The following is a 24,546-nucleotide window of genomic DNA, read 5'->3' as shown; positions in this document are numbered from 1 at the left end:
TTGCTGATCTTACTCGCATTGTTTATGAATGAATGCTTAGTGAGCTACATATATCCTTGGATTTTTTTTTTCTTTACAGAAATACAATATGTGTGTGCATATGAATACCGAAAACAAAAGCTAAGAAGGTTGGTGATGTTTTTTTATGAGATAGCAACTTGTAAAAGCTCCTATATATGTTCGAAATTGCTTTATTGAAGTCTTGCAGAGTTTTGATATAAACATAGTAGTAGCTGAATTCTCCTTTTAAGTACTTTTGAGTTTTGATATCTGATGCTGGTGAATGGTGTAGTGATCTTACTCGAATACAATGTTTGTAACTGCATAAGAAAAACACAATCGACATAAAAAGAAGCCAATAATGAAACGCCACGTAGCACATGAATGAATCAGCTCCACTACTGATCCCGCCTAAATCATCTAACAAAGTAGTAGCAAAAAGAGGCAAATCATCCCCAAATCCAAAAACCCTAACATTTCTCTCTCCCGCAAACGCTTCGATGGAACACGGCGATTTCGCATCCCGTTCAGGTACTACGCTTGAACACTTAATTTCTAGTGTGTTTCTTCTTGGTTTCAGTTTCTGAATCTGCATTTTCAGATGTGAGGAAGAAACAAAAAACGGAGAAAGAGCAAATTCCGACAAAGGAGGAGGCAGAGAAAGAGCAAAAGCGTCTGAGAGATTTGGCCAAGTTATTCATTCGTAACCCTCGTTTAAGCCCTCGCTCCTTTATAAACCCTTTCTTCGGTGTTTCATCATCTCAACTCGAGAAACAAGTTCTGAATATACACAAAGAACGTAAAGACAAAGTCAAGAAATATCTCCAAGGTTTTGATGGGAAACTAACCATCTCTTATGATCTGGTCACTCATGATGATGAATGGTACAATCATTCCAATTATTACATAGGTAGACATGGTCCGCATAAGGATTTCGTTTGTATGAGTGTCCATTTTGATCATACATTCAAGGTGGGGAAATTGATCTTAGGGTACTATCCTATCGAGTTTAAACGCGGCGAGAAAGTTTCTCTATACAGAATCAAGAACGTTCTTGTGGATTATGAGATTGAGAACAAGGTCTCTTCTCTTCTAGTGTCTAACTATAGTGATCTTGGTCATAAGAAGTTTTATGGTTTTAGGAAATGGGTAGAGAAAAGAGGGAAGAATCAGATTGATCCTTACTTCTTTCGCATCTATTGTTGCGCTGATCTTTTCAGGTTGATGGCTGGTGATGTGTTTGACGGTATGGACTTGTTGCTTGAGGAGATTAGGGTGTTGGTTGGTTGGGGGAAGTTGACATCAACCAACTGGAATGTCTCTTTAGGTAATCTGCAAGGAGCTTTAGATATGGAAGATAAGAAAGTGTTTACTGAGGATGAGTATTACGAGGGATATGACTTACCATCTGATGAGGAATGGATAATGATTAGGACTTTTTGCAAACTTGCTGGTTGCATTTATAAAGTGGCAAAAGAACTTTTTGAGGGATGGTATTCAACATCTAATGTTTACTTCTACCTTCTTGCGGAGTTGAAGTATATGCTAAAGGAAGAGCTTAAGAACGGTGATAATGATTACTTCCTCAGCAAAGCAAAGGATATATTGGAGAGGTTTGATAAGTACTGGAATGATATGTTCCTGGTTTTGGCAACTGCTTCTGTTTTAGACCCTCGTTTCAAGATGAAGTATCTTGAGTTTTACTGCTCAAAAAATGAAGTGGATGAGGAAGGTTCAAAAGCTGAAACTGTTTTGGACAACTTACGTAATCTATATGCTCGCTATAGTTCAGCTAGTGGTGTTCCTACAGAAACAAAAAGTCTAGATGGTAAAGCTGACTCAGTATTCTATAGCTCAGATGAAGAAGAAGAAAGTGAAGAAGAAGATAGTGATGAAGAAGACTGGCAAGTGGAAAGTGGTGAAGAATGTGGGGAAGAGGAAGAAGAAGAAGAAGAGGATGATGAAGAATCTTGGGAAGAGGATGGTGATGAAGAATGTGGGGAAGAGGAAGGTGAAGAAAAAGAACACAAGGAAAAGGAAGAGAAGAAGACTGGCGCATACAAGGATTTTGCTTTCTTTCAAGAGTTTCTCAAGTTTAAAGGATCTTCAAGAGAGTTTGGTGAATCAGAACTCGATTCCTATCTCAAAGAGCCAGTTATGGAGTGGAACAAAGACTTCCAAGCACTGGCATGGTGGAAACAAGAGAGCCAAAAGTATCCACTCCTCTCCCGAGTAGCTCGTGACATTCTCTCCATACCAATCTCACGTGCCACTTGGTATGAGGCTTATGTTGCTGACAGAAGAGAGTGTCCAGAATTTGTTGTCTCCATGAAACCCAAACTAGTGAACGCCATCATGTGCTGCAAAAGCTGGTCACAACTTTGAACACGGCAAAATAAATTGTTTTGGCCTTTGTGTGAAACTCTTATGTCTAGTACTTCTTTTTCATTCATTAAGTCCGTTTTCTATTTCAACAGTAACTGAGAACCTTGTTTTGATTAATCAAAATTCTCAAGTCCCACTTCATATTAGTTGTAACGTTACATTTGAAGTTTCTTTGATTTAACTACTTTTTTTGTTTTCTCACATTAAAGACCACATATGTTATAGACAAAGACGATGTTCATACTCCATAGTAATTGTTTGCAAATTCAACATAGTGTACATGCTTTGTCGTCACCAAATCCAAAACCATAATTGGGATTTTGTAGCTGTTTATAGAAAATTTTACATTATCTCGTATTAAACCAAATGTAAATATTCACTTTTCCATACACTAATGACTTAGAAAGAAATTGAAACCACTTTTTCACAAAATCGAGACTTATGATACTCGAAATAATCTCATCCGTCCACTCTATTCATTTTAAACCGTCCGATTCACCGCGTCCTGAGAAGATCTTATGACAGAGTGCCACGTATGTCAGTAGCATTCCCGCGCAAATGAACCTAGATAGAATCAGAAGTGAGAGTCGAAATCGTCACTTGTTCCTAATTAAAACCAAAAAACCCTAAATCACTCTCTCCGTACGGTTCATCTCCCCCAAAACAGCGTTACTATGGTCAAAGGTGATTTCGCCTCCGGCTCTTGTTTCTGATTTCTCCTCCTCCTTCTCATTTCAGTGTCTCCGGAAAGCTTCTGTATTGTTTTCTCTCTCGTTGTTGTTTTTTTTTGGATTTGTCCCCAAAATTTTAGGGTTTGTTCTGTTCCAATCTCACTATAGTGATTTAGCTTTACAGTGTTGTGATTCACCCAGATGTGTATGTTTATGTCTCTATATACACGATTCTTATGAGGGCTTATCAATTTTGTTCTTTTTAATCTATGGTCATGTGTTTGTGTGAAATGAGATTCTAATATTGTGCATTTTTTTTAGATACGAGGAAGAACGATTTAGTCGATTCTATGGCTGATGAGGAGCCTTCACTCGAGGAGCAGGAGAAAGCTTGTCATAAAGCTATAGCCAAGTGGTTCATTCGCTCTGGGATTAATCCTAATAAAATTAAGATCCCTTCCTTCGCAAAGTTTATGAGTTACCTCAATCCTCGTTTTCCTCCTAGTGCTTCTAAAGTCGAGAAGGAAGCTCTCGAGATATACAAAGAATGTAAAGAGAAGGCTAAGAAGTTTCTCAAGGAGTTTGATGGGCAGGTAACACTCTCTTATGAATGGATGGTTCTTGGGAATGAATACACCAGAGGTTATTCCATTAAAGGCCCCATTTTGCATGAGGATTTCGTCTGTTTGACTGCTCATTTCGTTGATGACAACTGGAAGATGAAGAAATGGATTTTGGCGTACACTACTGATAAGAAAGTACCTATGGAAGATATTTTTATCTACCCTTTTAGGAATGCTGTTCAGGATTTCGAGATTGAGAGCAAGGTCTCTGCTCTTCTGCTGCCTAACGATGTGGATTATGATGAAGTGACTTTAGATCCTTTCAGGAAATGGATAGAAGAGAGAGGGAAAAATCAGATCATCCCGCGGGTCTCTCTGCTCTATTGTTGTGCTGATCTTTTCCGGTTAATGGTTGATGATGTTTATAGTGGCTTAAGCGGGTATCTGCTAGAGGTTGTGCGTATGTTGGTTGGATGGGGAAGTTGTTCATCGACCAACTGGAACGTCACTTTGTTTCATCTGCAGCAAGGTGTTGATCTGAAAGCTGAGGATGCATTCTCTAAGGACGAGGTTTACGATGACTATGACAAACCATCTGATGAAGATTGGATTAAGATTGAAACTTATTGCACACTCGCTGGTTGTATCTATAAAGTGGCAAAGGAGCTTTTCGAGGGAGAGTATTCGACAGCTAACGTCTTCTTTCACCTTATTGCTGAGCTGAAGTTTATGTTGAACCAAGAGCTCGCGAAGGCTGATAGTGATTACTTCATCGGCAAAGCTAAGAAGATAATGGAGAGGTTTGATAAGTATTGGAATGATATGTTTCTGATTTTGGCAACTGCTTCTGTTTTAGACCCTCGGTTCAAGACAAAGTATCTTGAGTTTTACTGCTCAAAGAAGGAAGTCAATGTTGAAGGTTCAAAAGCTGAAACTGTGTTGGACTATTTGAGCAATCTCTATGCTCGCTATGCAGCTAGCAACATCTCTCGGAAACCAATATGCTCGGTTGCTACAATTGACTCCTGTGACTCTGAAAAAGAGGAAGAAGAAGATTATGATGATGAATGGGAAGAAGAAGAAGATGATGATGATGAAAGAGAAGGCAAAGATGATAAACAGAAGGAAAAAGAAGAGAAGAAGCCTGATGCGTACAAGGACTTCGTTTTGTTTCAGGAATATCTCAAGTTTGAAGGATCTCCAAGAGAGCTTCATGAATCAGAGCTTGACTCGTACCTCAAAGAACCGGTTATGGAGTGGAACAAAGACTTCAAAGCATTGGACTGGTGGAGAGAAGAGAGCCAAAAGTATCCAATACTCTCCCGAGTAGCTCGTGACATTCTCTCCATTCCAATTTCGTGTGCCACGTCGTGGGATGCTTATGTTGTGTTCAAAAGAGAGCCACCTGAGTTTGTTCTCTCCATGGAACCAGAACTTGCTAACGCGATGATGTGCAGCAAAAAATGGTTACGCCTCTAGAGATATGTCAGAACTGGTAAGAATTTTTTTCTTTTCACTAGCAAGAACTTTTAAATGCTTTTGCTATCTACATGAAACTCATATCTCTGTTATTTAGTACTTTCGTTTGCCATTTCTATATCAGTAACAATTCAATATCTCTGTTCTTTTTTTTTTTGGCTGTTTTGAAAAGAAAAAAAACGATTCAGTAGTTTAATATTGTTGGATTACTATGAAACTTCTTAATCTAATTTTGTTAAATTAAATTGAGTGTCTTGCAAATTTTGAGAGAATAAATGCAACCACGGTTCATACATACTTCATCATATCAATATTTTTGACGTTTAATACGTATGGTGGTAATATTGAGATTTTTTTATAGAATACAATTGGGAATTTACAATTAGTTACCGATCACAACCAGTTGTTATTTGTTATCATGGGTTGAAAAAAGCCCACAAACGTTTAACCTCACAAAATCGAACACAATATTAAAAATAATCTCATCCGTCCACCTCAGTGCATTCTCAAATATCAACCATCAGATCCACCGCCACGCAGAACAATCTCCGAAAATAAAAGAACTGATCCAATTACAGCGAGCCACGTACTTAAATAGCTCCAGTTTCCATTCCCGCGTAGTCGAGAAAAGAAGATGGAATATTTAGAAATATTTAGTAATTAAAAAAATCGGAACCGTCACATCTTCTCTAAATCTAAAACCTAAAAAAATCACCTCTCTACCCGTTCGTCTTTCACCAAACACTGAAACAGCAGCTACATTGCTATGGACTCATCTTCAGGTTCTAATTTCTTCTTCTTCTTCTTCTTATTTTTATAATCATTCTAGTGTTTACAGTAAGGTTTTGTCTGGACTCCGATAGATATGTGGATTTCACCCTAATTTTCTAGGGTTTGTACTGTTCAATGTGCTATAGATAGATATATAATGGTTTTAACTTTTAATTTCTCTGCTTTTATGTGTGTTTAGATATGAGGAAGAAACTAAAATTGGACGGTCCTGTGGTCGATGAGGAGAAAGAAACTCATAACGCAATGGCCAAGTGGTTCATTAGTGGTGAGTTAAATCCTAATTTCATCAAGTCCCCTTCTTTTACAAGGCTTATGAGCTTCATGGAACCAAAGTATCCTCCTACAGTTTCTAAAGTCCAGAATGAAATTCTCGAGATCTACGAGGAATGTAAAGAGAAAGCTAAGAGTTTTTTCAAAGGTTTTGAAGGACAGTTAACACTCTCTTACGAATGGATGATTCTTGGGAATGGTTGGGCTAGGAACTACGTTAAAGGCCCTGTTTTGCATGAGGATTTCGTCTGTTTGACCGCTCATTTCGTTGATGATAACTGGAAGATGAAGAAATGGATCTTGGGGTACACTACTACTACTGACGAGAATATACCTATGGATGATGGTTATTATGTTTACCCTTTCAAGAATGCTGTTCAGGATTTTGAGATTGACAACAAGGTCTCTACTCTTCTGCTTCCTAACAGTGAGGGTTTTGATGAAGAAACGTTGGATCCTTTTAGGAAATGGGTTGGAGAGAGAGGGAAGAATCAGTTCAATCCACGGGTTTTGTTACTCTATTGTTGCTCTGATCTTTTCCGGTTAATGGTTGATGATGTGTTTAGTGAGTTGAGCTCGTCGTTGCTAGAGGATGTGCGTATGTTGGTTGGATGGGGAAGGTGTTCGTCAACCAACTGGAACGTGACTTTGTTTCATTTGCAAAAAGCTGTTGATATGAAAGCTGAGGATGCTTTCTCTAAGGATGAGATTTACGATGATTATGACAAACCGTCTGATGAAGATTGGATTAAGATTGAGACTTATTGCAAACTCACTGGTTGTATCTATAAAGTGGCCAAGGTTCTTTTCGAGGGAGAGTATTCGACGTCTAACGTTTTCTTCCACCTTCTTGCTGAGTTGAAGCTTATGTTGAACCAAGAGCTTGCAAGTGGTGATAATGATTACTTCCTTGGCAAAGCTAAGCAGTTACTGGAGAGGTTTGATAAGTACTGGAATAGTATGTTTCTGGTTTTGGCAATTGCTTCTGTGTTTGACCCTCGGTTCAAGACGAAGTATCTTGAGTTTTACTGTTCAAAGAAGGAAGTCAATGTTGAAGGTTCAAAAGCTGAAACTGTTTTGGACTATTTGAGCAATCTGTTTGCTCGCTATGCAGCTAGCGAGATCTGCCAAAAACCAATATGCTCGGTTGGTACATTTGACTGCTCTGACTCTGAAATTGATGAAGAAGAAGATTATGATGAAGGAGAAGAAGACGAATATGATGATGATGAAGGAGAAGGAGAACAAAAACAAGATGGCAACGAAGGAGAAGAAGGTAAAGAAAAAGAAGAGAAGGAGAAGGAAGAGAAAGAAAAGGAAGAGAAGAAGCCTGATGCATACGAGGGTTTTGTTTTGTTTCAAGAATATCTCAAGTTTGAAGGAACTCGTGGAGAGCTTCAAGAATCAGAGCTTGACTCCTACCTCAAAGAGCCGGTTATGGAGTGGAACAAAGACTTCAAAGCACTTGAATGGTGGAGAGAAGAGAGCCAAAAATATCCAGTCCTATCCCGAGTAGCCCGTGACATTCTCTCCATACCAATCTCACGTGCGGCTTCGTATGACGCTTATGCTGCTGACAAAAGAGAGCCACCTGAGTTTGTTGTCTCCATGAAAGCCAATGTTGCTAACGCCATGATGTGTAGCAAAAAATGGTTACGACTGCTTCAATAGAGGCAAAATTTGGTAATAAGTTCCTTCTTCTTTCTTAGCTAGTAAGACCTTAAAATTGCTTTTGTGGCTGTCATGAAGAAACTCAATATCTCTTTGGCTTTTCCGTTTTAGTACTTTATTTTCCCATTTCTATTCAGTAAACATGTTCCTTTTCAGTGATGATTAATTTAATATGCTTAAGTGAAGTGTTGTTAATTCTCTCTTTCTATATGCTATATATATAAATTATCCCACGGCTTCATCCTCGTTTGAAGTTTCTATGATCAAACTGTTTTTTTTTACACAAACGCTTGATGACCTTTGTCTATCACCCTTTTGCATTTACATAAGGGATTTTGTTTATAGATAGAATCTTTTTACATGTAAAATAGAAATTAGTCTTCTTTATTTAGTTAGACCAGAGATTAAAATTGGGTTGAGAAATTAAAACAGGCTTACCAACAAAAAAAAGTGTTTGTGTGTGTGAAATAATCTCATCCGTCCAAATCATATACTAGTAACCGTCCGATTAAGCTCAGCGACTAGTCAACACCCGAAAAGAAAAAAAGAGATCCAATAACAGAAGGCCACGTATGATAAATAGTTCTAGTATTATTCCCGCGTAAATAAAAAATATCTTAGAAAATAATTTGGTTTAGATTGGAAATCGGAACTGTCAAGCAAAACCCTAAATCCTCTCTCTGTACCGCTCGTCGCCCCCAAACAGCAGCAGCGTTGGTATGGACAACGGTGATCTTTCCTCCGGCTCTTGTTCAGGTTCTAATTTCTCCTCCCCTTTTTCTATTTCAGTGTCTTCGGTAATGTTTTGTCTGACACTCTGACTCATAGATTTATGTATTTGTATCGTCTTCTCATTGTTGTTTTTTTTTTTTTATACTGGATTTGACCCCTAATTTCTAGGGTTTGTTATGTTCCGCTCTCACTGTTTTGATTTTACTTATTAGGGTTGTGAATCTATGGATCTGTGTTTGTATATGTCTGCATATATGCTTCTATATGGTTTTTTTTTGTCATTCCCATGCTCATGTGTTTGTGTATGTGCTTTTGGTTTTTAGATATGAGGAAGAAACTAAAGTTGGACGACTCTGTGGTCGATGAAGAGATGGTGGCGGGTGATAGTCTTCCTTCACTTGCTGAGAAGGAGAAAACATTTCACAATGCTATGGCCGAGTGGTTCATTACTGATGGGATTAGTCCTAATATCATTAAGAGCCCCAGATTTGCCAAGTTCATCAACTGCTTAAACCCGGAGTTTCCTCCTAGTGTTACTGAAGTCAAAAAAGAAGTTCTTGAGATACACGAAGAATGTAAGGAGAAGGCTAAGAGATTTCTCAAGGGTTTTGAAGGTCAATTGACTCTCTCTTATGAATGGTTTGTTCTTAGCGATGAATGGACAGACCCTGTTTTGCATGATGATTTCGTTTGTTTGGCTGCTCATTTCATTGATGACAACTGGAAGTTGAAGAAATGGATCTTGGGGTATACTACTGACCGGAATGTACCCCTTGAAGATGTTAATATCTACCCTTTTAGAGAGGCTGTTGAGGGTTTCGAGATTGAGAGCAAAGTCTCTACTCTTCTGTTGCCTACTGACTTGGATTTTGATGAAGTGACTTTAGATCCTTTCAGGAAATGGATTGAAGAGAGAGGGAGTAATCATATCAACCCACGGTTCTCCCTACTCTATTGTTGCGCTGACCTTTTCCGGTTAATGGTTGATGATCTTTATAGTGACTTGAGTGGGTGTCTGCTAGAGGTTGTGCGTATGTTGGTTGGATGGGGAAGTATGTCACCTACCAATTGGAACATCACTTTGTCTAATCTGCAACGAGCTGTTGATATGAAATCTGAGGATGAGTTCTCAAAGGACGAGGAGTATGATGATTATGACAAACCATCTGATGAAGATTGGATTAAGATTGAAACTTTTTGCAAACTCGTTGGTTGCATCTATAAAGTGTCCAAGGAGCTTTTCAAGGGAGAGTATTTGACATCCAACGTCTTCTTCCACCTACTTGCTGAGCTGAAGCTTATGTTGAACCAAGGAGCTTGTGAGTGCTGATAATGATCACTTCATCAGCCGTGCTAAGTATTTATTGAAGAGGTTTGATAGGTACTGGAACAATATGTTTCTGGTTTTGGCAACTGCTTCTGTATTAGACCCTCGGTTCAAGATGAAGTATCTCGAGTTTTATTGCTCAAAGAAGGAAGTCAATGTTGAAGGTTCTAAGGCTGAAACTGTTTTGGACCATTTACGCATTCTATATGCTCGCTATGCAGCTAACGATATCTATCAAAAACCGATATTCCCGGTTGCTGCAATTGACTCCGCAGAAGAAGAAGAAGAAGAAGAAGAAGAAGAGCAAGAGCAAGAGCAAGATTATGATTTTGAAGAAGAAGATGATGATGAAGAAGAAGAAGATGATGATGAAGGAAAAGAGGAAGAACAAGATGATGATAAAGGAGAAGAAAAAGAACGACAAAAGGACAAGGAAGAGAAGAAGCCTGATGCGTATGAGGGTTTTGTGTTGTTTCAGGAATATCTCAAGTTTGAAGGATCTCCACGAGAGCTACAAGAATCAGAGCTTGATTCCTACCTCAAAGAACCGGTTATGGAGTGGAACAAAGACTTCAAAACACTGGAATGGTAGAGAGAAGAGGGGAAAAAGTATCCAGTCCTCTCCCGAGTAGCACGTGACATTCTTTCCATTCCAATCTCGCGCGCCGTATCGTGGGATGCTTATGTTATGTTCAAAAGAGAGCCTCCTAAGTTTGTTCTCTCCTTGGAACCCGAAATTACTAACGCCATGATGTGCAGCAAAAACTGGTTACGCCTTTGATGATTGATAATGGCAAAATGGGTAAGAAGTTCCTTCTAATCACTCACGAGTAAGAACTTAAACTGCTTTTTTAGCCTTCTTGTAACTCAATCTCTCTGTTTTTTAGTACTATCCTTTTTGAAGACTTATCTTGTTTAATTAGTACTTATGAAATATCTCAATATCAATTACTGTTTTTGTTAATTTAAATTTGAATATTTTTACAATGTTAAGATAATCAAACTAATATATCTACAGATGTAAAAAAGTTTACAGACACTATTAGAAAGGTAAGATGCTTAAGTGAAGTATTAAGTCTTAATTTGCTTTATTCGGTCTTGTATCTCCAAATACCAAACTACAAGTCTACTTAACCTTAATAAACTACTAATACAGGGTTTCTGCAAACGTTACTTCAAGATTATCTGAATTGTAAATAGAACTATAGAAGTAGTATATGGCTACATAATTTTTGATTCAACATATGGGTTGGTTTTATTTGTTATATAATTTTAGAAAAACATACTATTTCTCTTCAAGCAATCTAATAGACTAGTTACACTAGTAGTATAAATAACAGATGTTAGCAATCTATAAATAGGGACGTTAACAACAATTGTTTCAATCTAATTACATGTATATCATTTGTCCACCTTTTACATGAAAAATTCTTGACTCTTTACAGTATTTGCATTTTTTTTTGCCACGTTCTCTAAAAATGATGTATTCATTGTTCAAGTGTAAGTGTAACTAGGTAAAGAAACCAATATGGTGGCCAAGTAGTTTGAAAGCTTGCACTCATGTTTTCCACGTGTAGCTCACCAGTCACCATTAGCCAAGTTAAGTACTAATTAATCTTTGCCTTAATTTTGTATTTAACACTTAATTTAAATTTGGTTAGACAAATCAGTGTGAACACAAGAGTTCCATGCATTTAAATAAACACCTATTTATAGATATTTACACACAGATATTTTTGGGTTACTAGAAACTTATAAAATTGATAAGTTTATTACAGGTGGCAAAAAATCATAATAATTTTAGAAAACTGTATAAAAATAGATAATAATATTATTTTCACCATAAAAAATAGATAACAATATTAATGTAAGCAAACACATATATATGCTCAACATATTCGAGATATTTTTGGGTTACTAGAAACTTATAAATTGATAAGTTTATTACAGTTGGCAACAAATCATATAATTTTGTTTTACAAAAAAGTGTATAAAAATAGATAATAATATATATATATATATATATATAATTTTTGGTAAAAAATAGATAATAATATTTATATAAGCAAACACATATATATTCTCAACATATTCATGTAAACCTAATTTGTTTTTCTCTTTTATAATTTTATCAGAAAAAAAATTAAAATGCGTCCAAGCAAAGCTTCAGTGACCCAAACATGGCTGCTTTACACACAGCTTTGTCTTTGGAAAGATCTCATAATCAGGTGTGTCCGTCAGTTCATTATAAAAGCAAAATCGATGCTTCTGAGTCAAAACATGGTCTCTGATTCTTCTGCTGAGATCAGTGTCATCGACGTCAAGTCTCATCTCTCCGTTGGGAAAGATCCCAGTAATAGTAGCTTTCAGATTGCCGAAATCAGAATCCATGATTCCGTTTGTATTGAGATTCCTGGCTCTGAAGAAACGCCTCTGTTAGGATCGGTACGTGTTTGGGTTTTGTTTCTTTTCTCTTTTCGTTATCTCAATTTTGCTACTTTTTTAGGACTCTGTGCCATTCTAGATTCTTCAATGAATTCGAAGTTAGGATTGGATTAGACTGGATTGATAAAGTCTTAATCTTTGATAATTCCGCCTTGGTCAATTATGTATATAGACTTGACTTTGTTTTAGGTTTGCTCACTTGTTAAAATCCAATTCGAATTCAGTAAAGAATTTAGCTTTTTGTATGTTTGTTCTGTTCTGTGGATTCTCTGATGTTGTGAAGGAAAAGAACAACTAAACACTAAACAAGTTTTTATAATGTTACCTTTTGTTTCTAAACAGGTCAAGAGTTGTTGTTCTGCAGCTGCAACGATTATTGAAGAGCCTGCTACTGAGTTTATACCAAATATAAGCTCTGGGAGTTATGCGGATAAGGGTGACAACCGAGAGTACATGGAAGATGAACACATATGCATAGACGACCTTTCAGTACATCTTGGATCTTCCTACTATAGATTTCCTGTGCCTATAGCTTTCTACGGTGTGTTTGATGGCCATGGTGGATCTGAGGCATCACAGTTTATTAAAGAGAATGCAATGAGTTTGTTCTTTGAAGATGCTGTCTTTCGAGAATCTCCTTCGGTTGTGGACTCTCTTTTCTTGAAAGAACTGGAGAAGTCTCACCGGAAAGCTTATAGGCTTGCTGATCTCGCCATGGAAGATGAAAGAATAGTTAGTAGTTCGTGTGGAACAACCGCCTTGACTGCTCTTGTAATTGGAAGACATTTAATGGTAGCTAACGCTGGTGATTGCCGTGCTGTGCTATGCAGAAAAGGAAAAGCGGTTGATATGTCATTTGATCATAAATCTACATTTGAGCCAGAACGGAGAAGGGTAGAGGATTTAGGAGGTTACTTTGAAGGCGAGTATCTATACGGTGACCTTGCTGTTACAAGAGCTCTTGGAGACTGGTCAGTAAAGAGGTTTTCACCCCTCGGTGGATCTTTCTCACCTCTGATCTCAGATCCGGACATTCAACAGATGATTCTAACGGAGGAAGACGAATTCTTGGTTATGGGATGTGACGGTGTTTGGGATGTGATGACAAGCCAGTATGCTGTTACTTTTGTCAGGCAAGGACTGAGGAGACACGGTGACCCGAGAAGATGCGCTATGGAACTTGGAAGGGAAGCTTTGAGGCTTGACACATCAGATAACGTTACAGTGGTGGTCATCTGCTTAACATCATCACCAGCTCCACAACGGAGAAGAATACGGTTCTGTGTTTCAGATGAAGCCCGATCCCGGTTACAAACAATGCTAGAAGGCTAACTCTGATGAAGGTTTTTGAGCAGTCTTGAGGAGGGGACAACAATGTATATATTATAGCAACAGAGATGGGTCTTTGGAGATAACAACCCTCCGCAAGGCTAAAGATTATTTGATGACATTTCATCTCTGATATTGGATGGAAATAAAAGGAGGGCAAGAAGAGAAGATGAGAGACTTCTCTGTGTTGTTCAAAATGTTCATAAGTGTTGTAGTAGCCATTTTTTATCTGTTTGTTTGGCTATTTCTCCAGTAGGTTTATTGAGCACTTATGTACAAAAACTAATTAAGATTGAAGTTATTCCGGTTATAAAGTTAATCAACTGATTCTTCCTCATGACTTTGACACTTAGAACCTGTGTGAGATGATTGTGATCAGAGTTATGAGTCTAAGAACTCTCCTACAACATTAGATAAACCTTCTCTTGTCATCCACATCAAGATCTTAATCTGAATTCTGATGTAGTGGTGGTTGTCATATATATGGTAATCAGTTTTCTCTTATGTGTATAATTTAAGTATTCCTTTTGAATTATTGAGGGTATATAATTGCTCCTGGATGCCTCCTAAGTATATATGATTAACGAAAATTAAAAAGTCTAAATAAAACATGGGAAAATTGAGAAAAGGTCCTTTTAATTTTTTAATATTCCGTCTTTATTCGACTCTTCAAAGAAACTAAAGTCTCGTCTCCATCTCTCTCTCTAAGAAACTTCGACGGAGTAAGAAGAAAACAAAAAAACAACAACAACAACAACGATGGCGATGGCGAGTTTAGCTAGGAGAAAAGCATACTTTCTCACCAGAAACATCTCTAATTCTCCCACTGATGCTCTCAGATTCTCTCTCTCCCTCACTCGCGGCTTCGCTTCGTCGGGATCCGATGAAAACGACGTCGTCATCATCGGCGGCGGTCCTGGAGGTTACGTGGCGGCGATTAAGGCCGCACAGCTCGGTCTCAAGACTACCTGTATCGAAAAGCGCGGTGCTCTCGGTGGTACTTGTCTTAACATCGGTTGTATTCCTTCTAAGGTGATTCTGAAACTCCTTTTATTTTCGTTTACTTCGAGATTCGTTAGATTTTTTCTCTGATTTTGTTTCGTCTCTTGTGTATCTTTGTTGATGATCATCATTTGAGATTCGATCTGAGGGTTAGACTGAGTTTCGAGGTTTAAGAACTGATTCTGTGATGATACTTATTCATTACTCAGATCTGTTTGAGGTCGTTTTACCGTATTTCTAAATCCTGTTTGTGGTTGATTCTATGGAAATGGAACTATTTGTTGTATCTCTTTACTTGATTTTGTTCTCGTTGCATATGCTGGATCATGATCCTCTCTTGGTGATGTTAATCACTATTTTCTGATTGATTAGGCTCTTGTTCACTTTGATTTTAAGCAATGATGAATCTGTTTGACATTAGCTAACATAGCATCCACTTTTTTTTCTTTTGTACTAGGCTCTTCTTCACTCTTCTCATATGTACCACGAAGCAAAGCACGTTTTTGCTAAACATGGTGTTAAGGTCTCTTCAGTTGAGGTAGATCTTCCTGCCATGTTGGCTCAGAAAGACACAGCCGTCAAGAATCTCACCCGTGGAGTTGAAAGTCTGTTTAAGAAGAACAAGGTCAACTATGTGAAGGGATACGGTAAGTTTCTGTCCCCGAACGAAGTCTCTGTGGACACTACCGATGGAGAAAATACGGTTGTGAAAGGCAAACATATCATTGTTGCAACTGGCTCGGATGTCAAATCTTTGCCTGGGATCACCATCGACGAAAAGAAGATTGTATCATCAACCGGGGCACTGTGTCTCACAGAAATCCCGAAGAAACTCATTGTCATTGGCGCTGGCTATATTGGGCTTGAGATGGGCTCTGTATGGGGGCGGCTCGGATCAGAGGTCACGGTTGTTGAGTTTGCAGCGGATATTGTACCAGCAATGGATGGTGAAATCCGCAAGCAGTTTCAACGTTCACTAGAGAAGCAAAGTATGAAATTCATGCTCAAGACTAAAGTCGTTGGCGTAGATTCGTCTGGAGATGGTGTGAAACTCATGGTGGAACCTGCTGAAGGTGGAGAGCAGACCACTCTTGAAGCTGATATAGTCCTCGTCTCAGCTGGTAGAACTCCGTTCACATCTGGACTTGATCTAGAGAAAATCGGAGTTGAGACAGACAAAGGCGGGAGAATTCTAGTGAATGAGAGATTCTCGACAAATGTTTCAGGTGTTTATGCAATAGGAGATGTAATTCCAGGACCAATGCTGGCTCACAAAGCCGAAGAAGACGGTGTTGCTTGTGTTGAGTTTATAGCAGGCAAACACGGCCATGTGGATTACGACAAAGTCCCCGGGGTTGTTTACACTCACCCTGAAGTTGCCTCGGTGGGTAAAACCGAGGAGCAGCTGAAGAAAGAGGGTGTAAGCTACAATGTTGGGAAATTCCCGTTCATGGCGAATAGCAGAGCCAAGGCCATAGACACAGTAGAGGGAATGGTCAAGATTTTGGCTGATAAAGAGACAGACAAGATCTTGGGAGTTCATATTATGTCGCCAAACGCAGGAGAATTGATCCATGAGGCAGTTCTAGCGATCAACTATGATGCATCAAGTGAAGACATTGCTCGAGTCTGTCACGCTCATCCCACCATGAGTGAGGNGCTTGATCTAGAGAAAATCGGAGTTGAGACAGACAAAGGAGGGAGAATTCTAGTGAATGAGAGATTCTCGACAAACGTTTCAGGCGTTTATGCAATTGGAGATGTAATTCCAGGACCAATGCTGGCTCACAAAGCCGAAGAAGACGGTGTTGCTTGTGTTGAGTTTATAGCAGGCAAACACGGCCATGTGGATTACGACAAAGTCCCCGGGGTTGTTTACACTCACCCTGAAGTTGCCTCGGTGGGTAAAACCGAGGAGCAGCTGAAGAAAGAGGGTGTAAGCTACAATGTTGGGAAATTCCCGTTCATGGCGAATAGCAGAGCCAAGGCCATAGACACAGTAGAGGGAATGGTCAAGATTTTGGCTGATAAAGAGACAGACAAGATCTTGGGAGTTCATATTATGTCGCCAAACGCAGGAGAATTGATCCATGAGGCAGTTCTAGCGATCAACTATGATGCATCAAGTGAAGACATTGCTCGAGTCTGTCACGCTCATCCCACCATGAGTGAGGCTATCAAGGAAGCTGCCATGGCTACCTATGACAAGCCCATTCACATGTAGATACACACAGGTACATCACAATTTACAGTTGGTTCTGTTCACGGTTTTTCATTTACTTGTTTTTTTTGTTTGTTTGGGTTTTGATATTTTCTTGTGTGTTGATGCCCATACTAGGAGATGTGGATTGTAGGAGAAGGGAGTAAAGCCGCCTACGACAAGCCAAATCGAGATTAGTTTTCTAATATCGGTTTAACATTCGATTTTTAATTTCTGGTGGGTATGAGATTGAGCTGAAAGAAGATACACTTTTACCACTCTTTTTTATTCGTTAATCTTCTCCAGATTTTCAATTCCGGGTTAGGCCCGACTATAGTAATAATTTGAAATGCTCAATGAACCAAATGTGATTAATCCGGTTTGTTTGGTGGTCTCTCGGCTTGGTTTTGTTGGCTGATTTTTGGTGAAGGAGTAAACCGAGTTCGATATGATTTGTTTTGTTCACTATTTGATTTTGTTCGATTTTCTGATTTCGATTTGCTTTCACTTAATAAACTTGGTTCGGTTATTCTCCACCCAGATTAGTCTATTACGTTAACGACTTTTATTCCTCTGTATTATGGCTCTCAAGATATTTTACCACTGCCATAAAAGGTTTCAAAATACAGATAGTTGAATACTAGTATGGATAAAATACCCAAAAGAAGATGCAAACATACGTATATGTACTTGTGTAGTAGTTAAGAGTTGGGAATTTTTGTATGATATGACTAGATTAGGATACAAATACCCAAACGAAGATACAAACATACATACGTACTATATGCACACTAACGTAATAACCCAAGGTCTTGAAATCTTTTCAGTTTTTATTTTTTTAAAATATTTTTTTCAAAGAACGGAATGAATGATTAATAACCAAGATATTTTTTTGACAGGTTCATTATCAATGGAACAATGGTGGATTGAATACCATTTTGATTTAGCTGAAGAAGAATTATCCCCCTAAATACCATTTTTTATTATAGTTTTTTCAAAGAAGGAAATGATTAATAACCAAGATATTTTTTTGACAGGTTCATTATCAATTGAATAATGGTGGATTGAATACCATTTTGATTTAGCTGAAGAAGAATTCATAGATTTTAAAGGATGATATTTATGTTATCCACATCCAATAAAAGTGGATTATTTTTAGGAAAGATATATTCTCCTCAAATTAATATTGTAATTTTTTTTGACAGATGTTAATTTTGTAATTATCCCCCTAAATACATTAATTCACACATTATTTTGAGTCAACAATATTGATTAGGGTAAACAGATTTGGGTGATCACATTCCATTAAACACACAAACACCAAGATTAAGCATGACAAATGGGAGTTACACTTGTCACTTTTGTTATCCAAGAAAACTATATATGTACTTTTTAACCAAAAAAAAAAAAAACTATATATGTATATTAGTAAGCTATAGCACTTCCCACATCTAAGGGCATACTCATAATTATTCTCCAAATCCAAGACAATGGATTTTCCTCGCCTCTCAATTCTTCCTGTTCTCCTTCTTTTATTAATCACTCCTTTGTCTTCATCTTTGTCTCTGAGTGACACAACTAACATAGTCACAAAAGAATCACTCGACCGAATCTGCTCAGAACCGACAATTCCCAGCCACTTCTGCATCATTTGGCTTACCAATGATCCAATAACGTTCACCGTCAAATTCAAGGGTCTTCTCGAATTGGTCATCCAAAAGACGCAATTGTTTGGCTATAAGAACATAGCGATGATGAAACGCTTAGTAAGAACCACGACTGATCCGACGCTCAAGATACCGTATGGGTCATGCGTAACATATTATGAGTCAGCCATTAAATCGATGGAGGACGCTATACGGTTTGCTAGCTCGAATGAGTACGAGTTAACATCTCAGGCGGCTGTGAAAGCCTTTAATAGTATAACTACGTGTGAAGCTGACCTTGCAGGACGTAATACTGTGCCGTCTGATGTTACATTACGCAATATGCGGTTTAAAAGAATGTGTAACATTGGTAGAGTTTTCTCTGATGCTTACATGTTTAAAAATAAGAGAATTCAGGAAGTAAAGAAGAATATTAATTAGATAACTGTCTCGCTGCACTAATTAATGCTAATAAGAATAGCAAAGTTATGTTGACTATCCTTTTAAAACATCAATATTATCGACGAAACCAAAATGGACATGTCATAAAATCTGATAACAATGCATCTAACACTCAGTTTACTTCGTCGTTAACCAATCTCTCATCGATAAGATGACTTGTTTTGTTGATGGGAAAAATGTTGTTTAAACCATCAACTTTCAAATTAACGTCATTAAAACCACAAATTTTCTCGAAAGCCATTTAAAAGGTCAAGTAATGTTGACTATCATTTTAAAACATCAAATGTCGTATTAGCATTTTTCCCAATCGACAAAACGACATCATTTTATTTATCATATTAGTCAACGATCGAGAAAACAGATGTTAGTTGCTTCGTTAGAAATTTTTACGACATGTCTATTTGGCTTTGTCAACAACATTTGATATTAAGTTCATGATTTAAATAATCTGTTTTTTTTTTGAAATCCTATGAGAATTTTTATTTATTTGTTTCAAAGATGGAAGTGAACTACATAAAATTTCTATAAATTAATATTATATAAATTAATAAACACTATAAATTAATAAATTTTGTTGGTCCCGAGTGGAGATAGTGTAAAAAATAACAAAATTTTATAAGATAATAAGATAATAATTTTTTTAAAAATTCCAATGTAAAGTATGGTCCCAATAATATCATAAATTAATAATTATGTAAATTTACACATATATAAATATGCAGATATAATAATGTATGCTACTCCAAAAGCACATATCTATAAAAAAAATTTTATGTTGTATTTTCAAACTATAATGATATAAAATACTATATAACATGCCATAAAAATAGCTAAGATTTTTTTTTTAAAAATAATTTCTAGATATGCATGATTTACATTTTGATAGTTTGATAGACTATTAAAATACGACAACTGATATTATTAAATCAGCTTTTATACCCCAATGGGCTATTGCTAATAATGTGTTGATCTCGCACGAAGCTCTCCACTACCTACATACATCAAAAGCAAGGAAACAGTGCTACATGGCAGTTACAACTGATATGAGTAAAGCATATGACTGTGTAGAATGGGATTTTATCAAACTAGTTATGGAGAGAATGGGTTTCCACAGTACCTGGATTACATGGACTATGCAGTGCTTCACAACAGTAACCTATTCATACCTGCTCAATGGACCAGCACAAGGGCTTTTGGTCCCCCAAAGAGGGATAAGACAGGGCGATCCCCTGTCTCCTTTTATTTTCATCCTATGCAGTGAGGTTTTATCGGGTCACAAAGCAAAGGAAGAGGGGAAGCTTACGGGTATCAAACTAGGAAAGGAAAGTCCTAGAATCAGTCACTTACTTTTTGCAGACGATACCATTTTTTACTGTAAGGTGGATCAAAAAGAGTGATATTGCCTGATATGAGCTTTGGCTACAAAATGAACCAAAACAAGGATGAGTCGTTAGCTGGTCTAAGGACCTCTCTAACTAACCCAGATAAGGTGGAGATGAATGGTGGATTGATAAGAACCACAATAGATGTGAAAGTCTACTGATACTTCTTAGAACACTCAAGAATTCGGACACACTCACGAATTAGAGAGCAATGGTTTCTTTTGTGAAACAGAAACAAGCAATTTTATTAATCAAAAGGTGGAAAAAAAGAACTACAACTCAAGGCATTATATAGCCAGGTTCATAACTTATTCTAAGGAAAAACACATAAATCCTGCAAAGAGAAGAACAAGGAAAACCAGAACAAAATCAGAAAAATAAAGGAAAGAGACGTTGTGTAGAAAGGAGAATATCAAGGGTGCCGATTAAGGCAAATTTGATATCTTGACTTCATGACATGATTCTTCTTCGATCTCGGGATATTCTGGACGAGTGAGAGAGCCTTCTAGATGTCTTCTAGTGCCAAATAACACGTGCTTAAGTGGGCTTCAAGTTTGGGGGTGAATAAAGCCCATTTAACCTTATTGCTTATTAGAGAGTCCACTGGACATGTGTTTACTGTTCGGTCCATATCTGGAGATTTATAGCAGTTCTCTCGACGCTCGTTGGTTCTCCGGAAACTAGACTCAGAAAGCTTTAATTTGATATGTGGCTCATCTCCTGGCTCGTCCTGAATCGTCGGAGGTATTTCGTTGAAGACGGCCTTTAGTTGGGAGCTCTCCGATGGGGTTAGGCGAATGGCTTCAAACTGATCAAGGGGGATCAGTCCTTCATGTTCCAGCTGCTCCAGAAAGATGTTGAACTTCTTTTCTATGCTTTTGCTCCTGGTCCTAGTCATTGGTCCGCTTGGCACATATGGAGCTTGGATAATATGGCTTGGTGGTTCGATGTCCTCATCACTCCCTCCCTCTTCATGAGGTTTCGACCTCGAAACGTTTTCTCCTGCATCAAAATGAGCCAAATCAGAGACATTGAACGTATTTGACACTTTGAACTCACCTGGAAGATCCAGCTTGTAGGCGTTGTCATTAATCTTCTCCAAAATTTTGAATGGTCCATCTCCACGGGGTGAAAGTTTAGAGCTCCGTTGATTGGGAAATCTCTCTGGTCTCATGTGTAGCCACACCCATTCTCCGACTTCAAAAGTAACTTTTTTCCTGCTCTTGTTGGCTGCTCTAACTCGTTGCTCATTGGTTTTCTCAAGTCTCTCCTTAACTTTTAAATGGAGCTTCTTGATTTCCTCGGCCTTTTTCTCGCCATCTAAGTCTAAGAAGTCTTTTTGTGGAAGTGGTGTTAAATCCAAAGGTGTATTGGGATTGAACCCATAGACAACCTGAAAAGGAGACATTAGTGTTGCACTTTGGATAGCTCTATTATAAGCAAATTCAACAAAAGGTAAAGCCTCAAGCCAAGTTTTAAGATTTTTCCCTATTGTTGCTCTCAGAAGTGTTCCAAGCGTTCGGTTGACTACTTCGGTTTGGCCATCAGTTTGTGGGTGACACGTGGTTGAGAATAGTAGCTTGGTGCCTAATTTCTTCCATAAGGTCCTCCAAAAGTGGCCGAGAAACTTGGTGTCCCTGTCGGAAACAATAGTCCGTGGCACTCCATGCAATTTTACAACTTCTTTAAAGAAGAGGTCTGCTGTTTGGGTTGCATCGTTGGTCTTAGCACACGGTATAAAGTGAGCCATTTTAGAAAAACGGTCCACCACCACAAATATTGAATCCTTGTGTCTGATTTTGGGTAAACCTAGAACAAAATCCATGGAAATATCAACCCAAGGAGAAGTAGGAATCGGTAAGGGAAGATACAAACCGTGGGGTTGGACTTTAGACTTTGCTTTCTTGCAAGTGATACACCTTGCAATGAAAGTCTCCACAGATTTCTTAAGGTGAGGCCAGAAGAAATGTTCTTTAAGCATGGCCAAAGTCTTCTCCACTCCAAAGTGTCCCATCAAGCCTTCCTGCATGAGCTTCTCGGACTATAAGATCCCTTAAAGAGCATTGCGGGATACATAGTCGTTTATCTTTGAAGAGATAGCCATTGTGAATGTAGAATGATGTGTGACCTCCCTTGCCTGGATTCTTATAGCTCTCTGCAAAGTTAGGATCAGACTCATATAAAGGTATAATCAATTCAAAACCAAGAACATTTGCATCCATTGTAGAGATGAGAGCATGTCGTCTTGAAAGCGCATCGGCTATGATATTGTCTTTTCCCTTCTTGTATTTAATGACATAAGGAAATGTCTCTATGAACTCAAGCCACTTTGCATGCCTTCTCTTTAGGTTTGTTTGCCCTCGTAGATGCTTTAAGGTCTCATGATCCGTGTGAATCACACACTCCTTAGCGAGTAGATAGTGTTGCCAAGTCTCCATGGCGCGGACCAAGGCATACAACTCTTTGTCATACGTGGGATAGTTGAGTGTTGCTCCATTGAGTTTTTCGCTGAAATAGGCTATTGGCTTGCCTCCTTGAGTAAGCACAGCTCCAATACCTAAACCTGATGCATCACACTCAATCTCAAAAGTTTTCGTAAAGTCTGGTAAAGCTAAAACTGGTGCATTCGATAACTGATCTTTGAGTGCTTTGAATGCTTGCTCCTGGACTTCTCCCCACTTAAACTCCACGTCCTTTTTGATCACAGCAGTTAGGGGTGCAGCAAGAGTGCTGAAATCCTTCACAAATCTCCTATAGAAACTAGCCAAGCCATGGAAACTTCTCACTTGACTAATGTTGGTTGGTGTCGGCCATTCTTGTATAGCTTTGACTTTCTCTTCATCCACTCTCAGTCCCTGTGAACTCACTATAAAACCTAAGAAGACAAGTTCATTAGTACAAAAGGTGCACTTCTTAAGGTTGGCATAAAGACCTTCCTTTTGAAGCGTTTTAATAACTTGTTCTAAATGAATTAGGTGATCATCAAATGTATGACTATAAATAAGTATATCATCAAAGTATACCACTACAAACTTACTGATATAAGGCCTTAGAACTTGGTTCATAAGCCTCATGAAGGTGCTTGGTGCGTTTGTAAGCCCAAATGGCATGACTAGCCACTTATAGAGACCTTGCTTGGTCTTAAAAGCCGTTTTCCACTCATCACCTTCCTTCATTATTACTTGATGATAGCCACTCCTAAGATCAATCTTTGAAAACACATTAGATCCAGATAATTCATCAAGCATATCAGCTAACCTTGGGATTGGATGTCAGTATTTGATGGTAATGTTGTTGATAGCTCGACAATCTACACACATCCTCCAAGTTCCATCTTTCTTTGGCACCAAAAGGACCGGTACAGCACATGGACTTAGGCTTTCCCTCACATAGCCTTTGTCTAAAAGATCCTTCACTTGTTTCTCCAATTCCTTAGCTTCCTCCGGGTTAACGCAATAAGCGGCTCTATTGGGCAATGGGGCACCCGGAACCAGATCTATTTGATGTTCAATTCCTCTTATAGGAGGTAGACCAGCTGGAATTTCATCTGGAAATGTCTCAGCAAACCGGTTCAAAAGATCCTTCACCTCTTTAGGGAGATCTTGTTCCAAAGCACTAAAACCTGCGCTCAAAACTTCCTTAAACATCATTAGTAATACCGGTTCATTACAAGTGAGTGTCTTAGCTATGTAGCTAGGCTTGATCAGAAAATTACTCTTAGAAGGAGAACCCTTCTCTTTAAGCATCTTAACTTGAATTTCATGCACTTGGTTCGGTGTGAGAGGAGTTAGATTGTATTTCTTCTTATCATAGACAAAAGAATACATGTTACTACGCCCTTGGTGCATGGTATCTTTATCAAATTGCCACGGTCTACCAAGTAGAAGGTGACAAGCTTGCATAGGAACCACATCACACAAGACTTGATCCATATACTTTCCCACTTTGAATGGTACTTGTACTTGATCCGTGATTCGCAGTTCAGCCTTGTCATTAAGCCATCTTAGTTTATATGGATGAGGATGTTTAGTCCGTCCAAGGCTGAGTTTTGAAACCATATACTCGCTAGCAACATTAGTACATGATCCACCATCGATAATAAGATTACATACCTTTTCTTGGATGGTACAGCGGGTATGGAAAATATTTTCCCTTTGAGCTAGCTCATCTGGATGAACCGTGAGGTTCAA

General features: G+C 38.2%; 6 protein-coding genes across 8 annotated transcripts; all 6 read left to right on the top strand.

Moving 5' to 3' along the window:
• Positions 3,001-5,248, top strand: LOC104746071 (zinc finger BED domain-containing protein RICESLEEPER 1-like). Of its 2 annotated transcripts, none has more exons than XM_010467456.1 (2): positions 3,001-3,069; positions 3,378-5,248. In XM_010467456.1, the coding sequence occupies exons 1-2, from the start codon at positions 3,060-3,062 to the stop codon at positions 5,096-5,098; spliced, it is 1,731 nt and encodes a 576-aa protein (XP_010465758.1). In that variant the 5' UTR covers positions 3,001-3,059; the 3' UTR covers positions 5,099-5,248. The 2 variants fall into 2 exon arrangements, with proteins under 2 accessions (XP_010465758.1, XP_019092707.1); XM_019237162.1 differs by having other exon boundaries at positions 3,001-3,091; positions 3,373-5,248.
• On the top strand, positions 6,071-7,831 carry LOC104748259 (zinc finger BED domain-containing protein DAYSLEEPER-like). Its single transcript, XM_010469930.1, has 2 exons — positions 6,071-7,310; positions 7,524-7,831. The coding sequence occupies exons 1-2, from the start codon at positions 6,071-6,073 to the stop codon at positions 7,829-7,831; spliced, it is 1,548 nt and encodes a 515-aa protein (XP_010468232.1).
• On the top strand, positions 8,469-10,235 carry LOC104746070 (zinc finger BED domain-containing protein RICESLEEPER 2-like). The gene is made up of 2 exons (XM_010467454.1): positions 8,469-8,587; positions 8,887-10,235. Exons 1-2 carry the CDS (start codon positions 8,551-8,553, stop codon positions 9,891-9,893), a joined length of 1,044 nt encoding a protein of 347 aa, XP_010465756.1. The 5' UTR covers positions 8,469-8,550; the 3' UTR covers positions 9,894-10,235.
• On the top strand, positions 12,039-13,999 carry LOC104746069 (probable protein phosphatase 2C 43). The gene is made up of 2 exons (XM_010467453.2): positions 12,039-12,335; positions 12,678-13,999. Exons 1-2 carry the CDS (start codon positions 12,039-12,041, stop codon positions 13,665-13,667), a joined length of 1,287 nt encoding a protein of 428 aa, XP_010465755.1. The 3' UTR covers positions 13,668-13,999.
• LOC104746068 (dihydrolipoyl dehydrogenase 2, mitochondrial-like) lies at positions 14,318-17,363 on the top strand. 2 transcript variants are annotated; one of them, XM_019237299.1, is made up of 4 exons: positions 14,318-14,696; positions 15,124-15,809; positions 16,326-16,900; positions 17,005-17,363. In XM_019237299.1, the coding sequence occupies exons 1-3, from the start codon at positions 14,424-14,426 to the stop codon at positions 16,888-16,890; spliced, it is 1,524 nt and encodes a 507-aa protein (XP_019092844.1). In that variant the 5' UTR covers positions 14,318-14,423; the 3' UTR covers positions 16,891-16,900; positions 17,005-17,363. The 2 variants fall into 2 exon arrangements, with proteins under 2 accessions (XP_019092844.1, XP_010465754.1); XM_010467452.2 differs by having other exon boundaries at positions 15,124-15,892; positions 16,409-16,900.
• LOC104746067 (pectinesterase inhibitor 2-like) lies at positions 18,338-18,962 on the top strand. The gene has a single exon (XM_010467451.1). The coding sequence runs from the start codon at positions 18,357-18,359 to the stop codon at positions 18,951-18,953; it is 597 nt and encodes a 198-aa protein (XP_010465753.1). The 5' UTR covers positions 18,338-18,356; the 3' UTR covers positions 18,954-18,962.

Source organism: Camelina sativa, chromosome 15, assembly GCF_000633955.1.
Source record: "Camelina sativa cultivar DH55 chromosome 15, Cs, whole genome shotgun sequence".
In the NCBI taxonomy this organism is placed as follows: Eukaryota; Viridiplantae; Streptophyta; class Magnoliopsida; order Brassicales; family Brassicaceae; genus Camelina; species Camelina sativa.
This window is presented reverse-complemented; position numbering and strand designations above follow the sequence as displayed.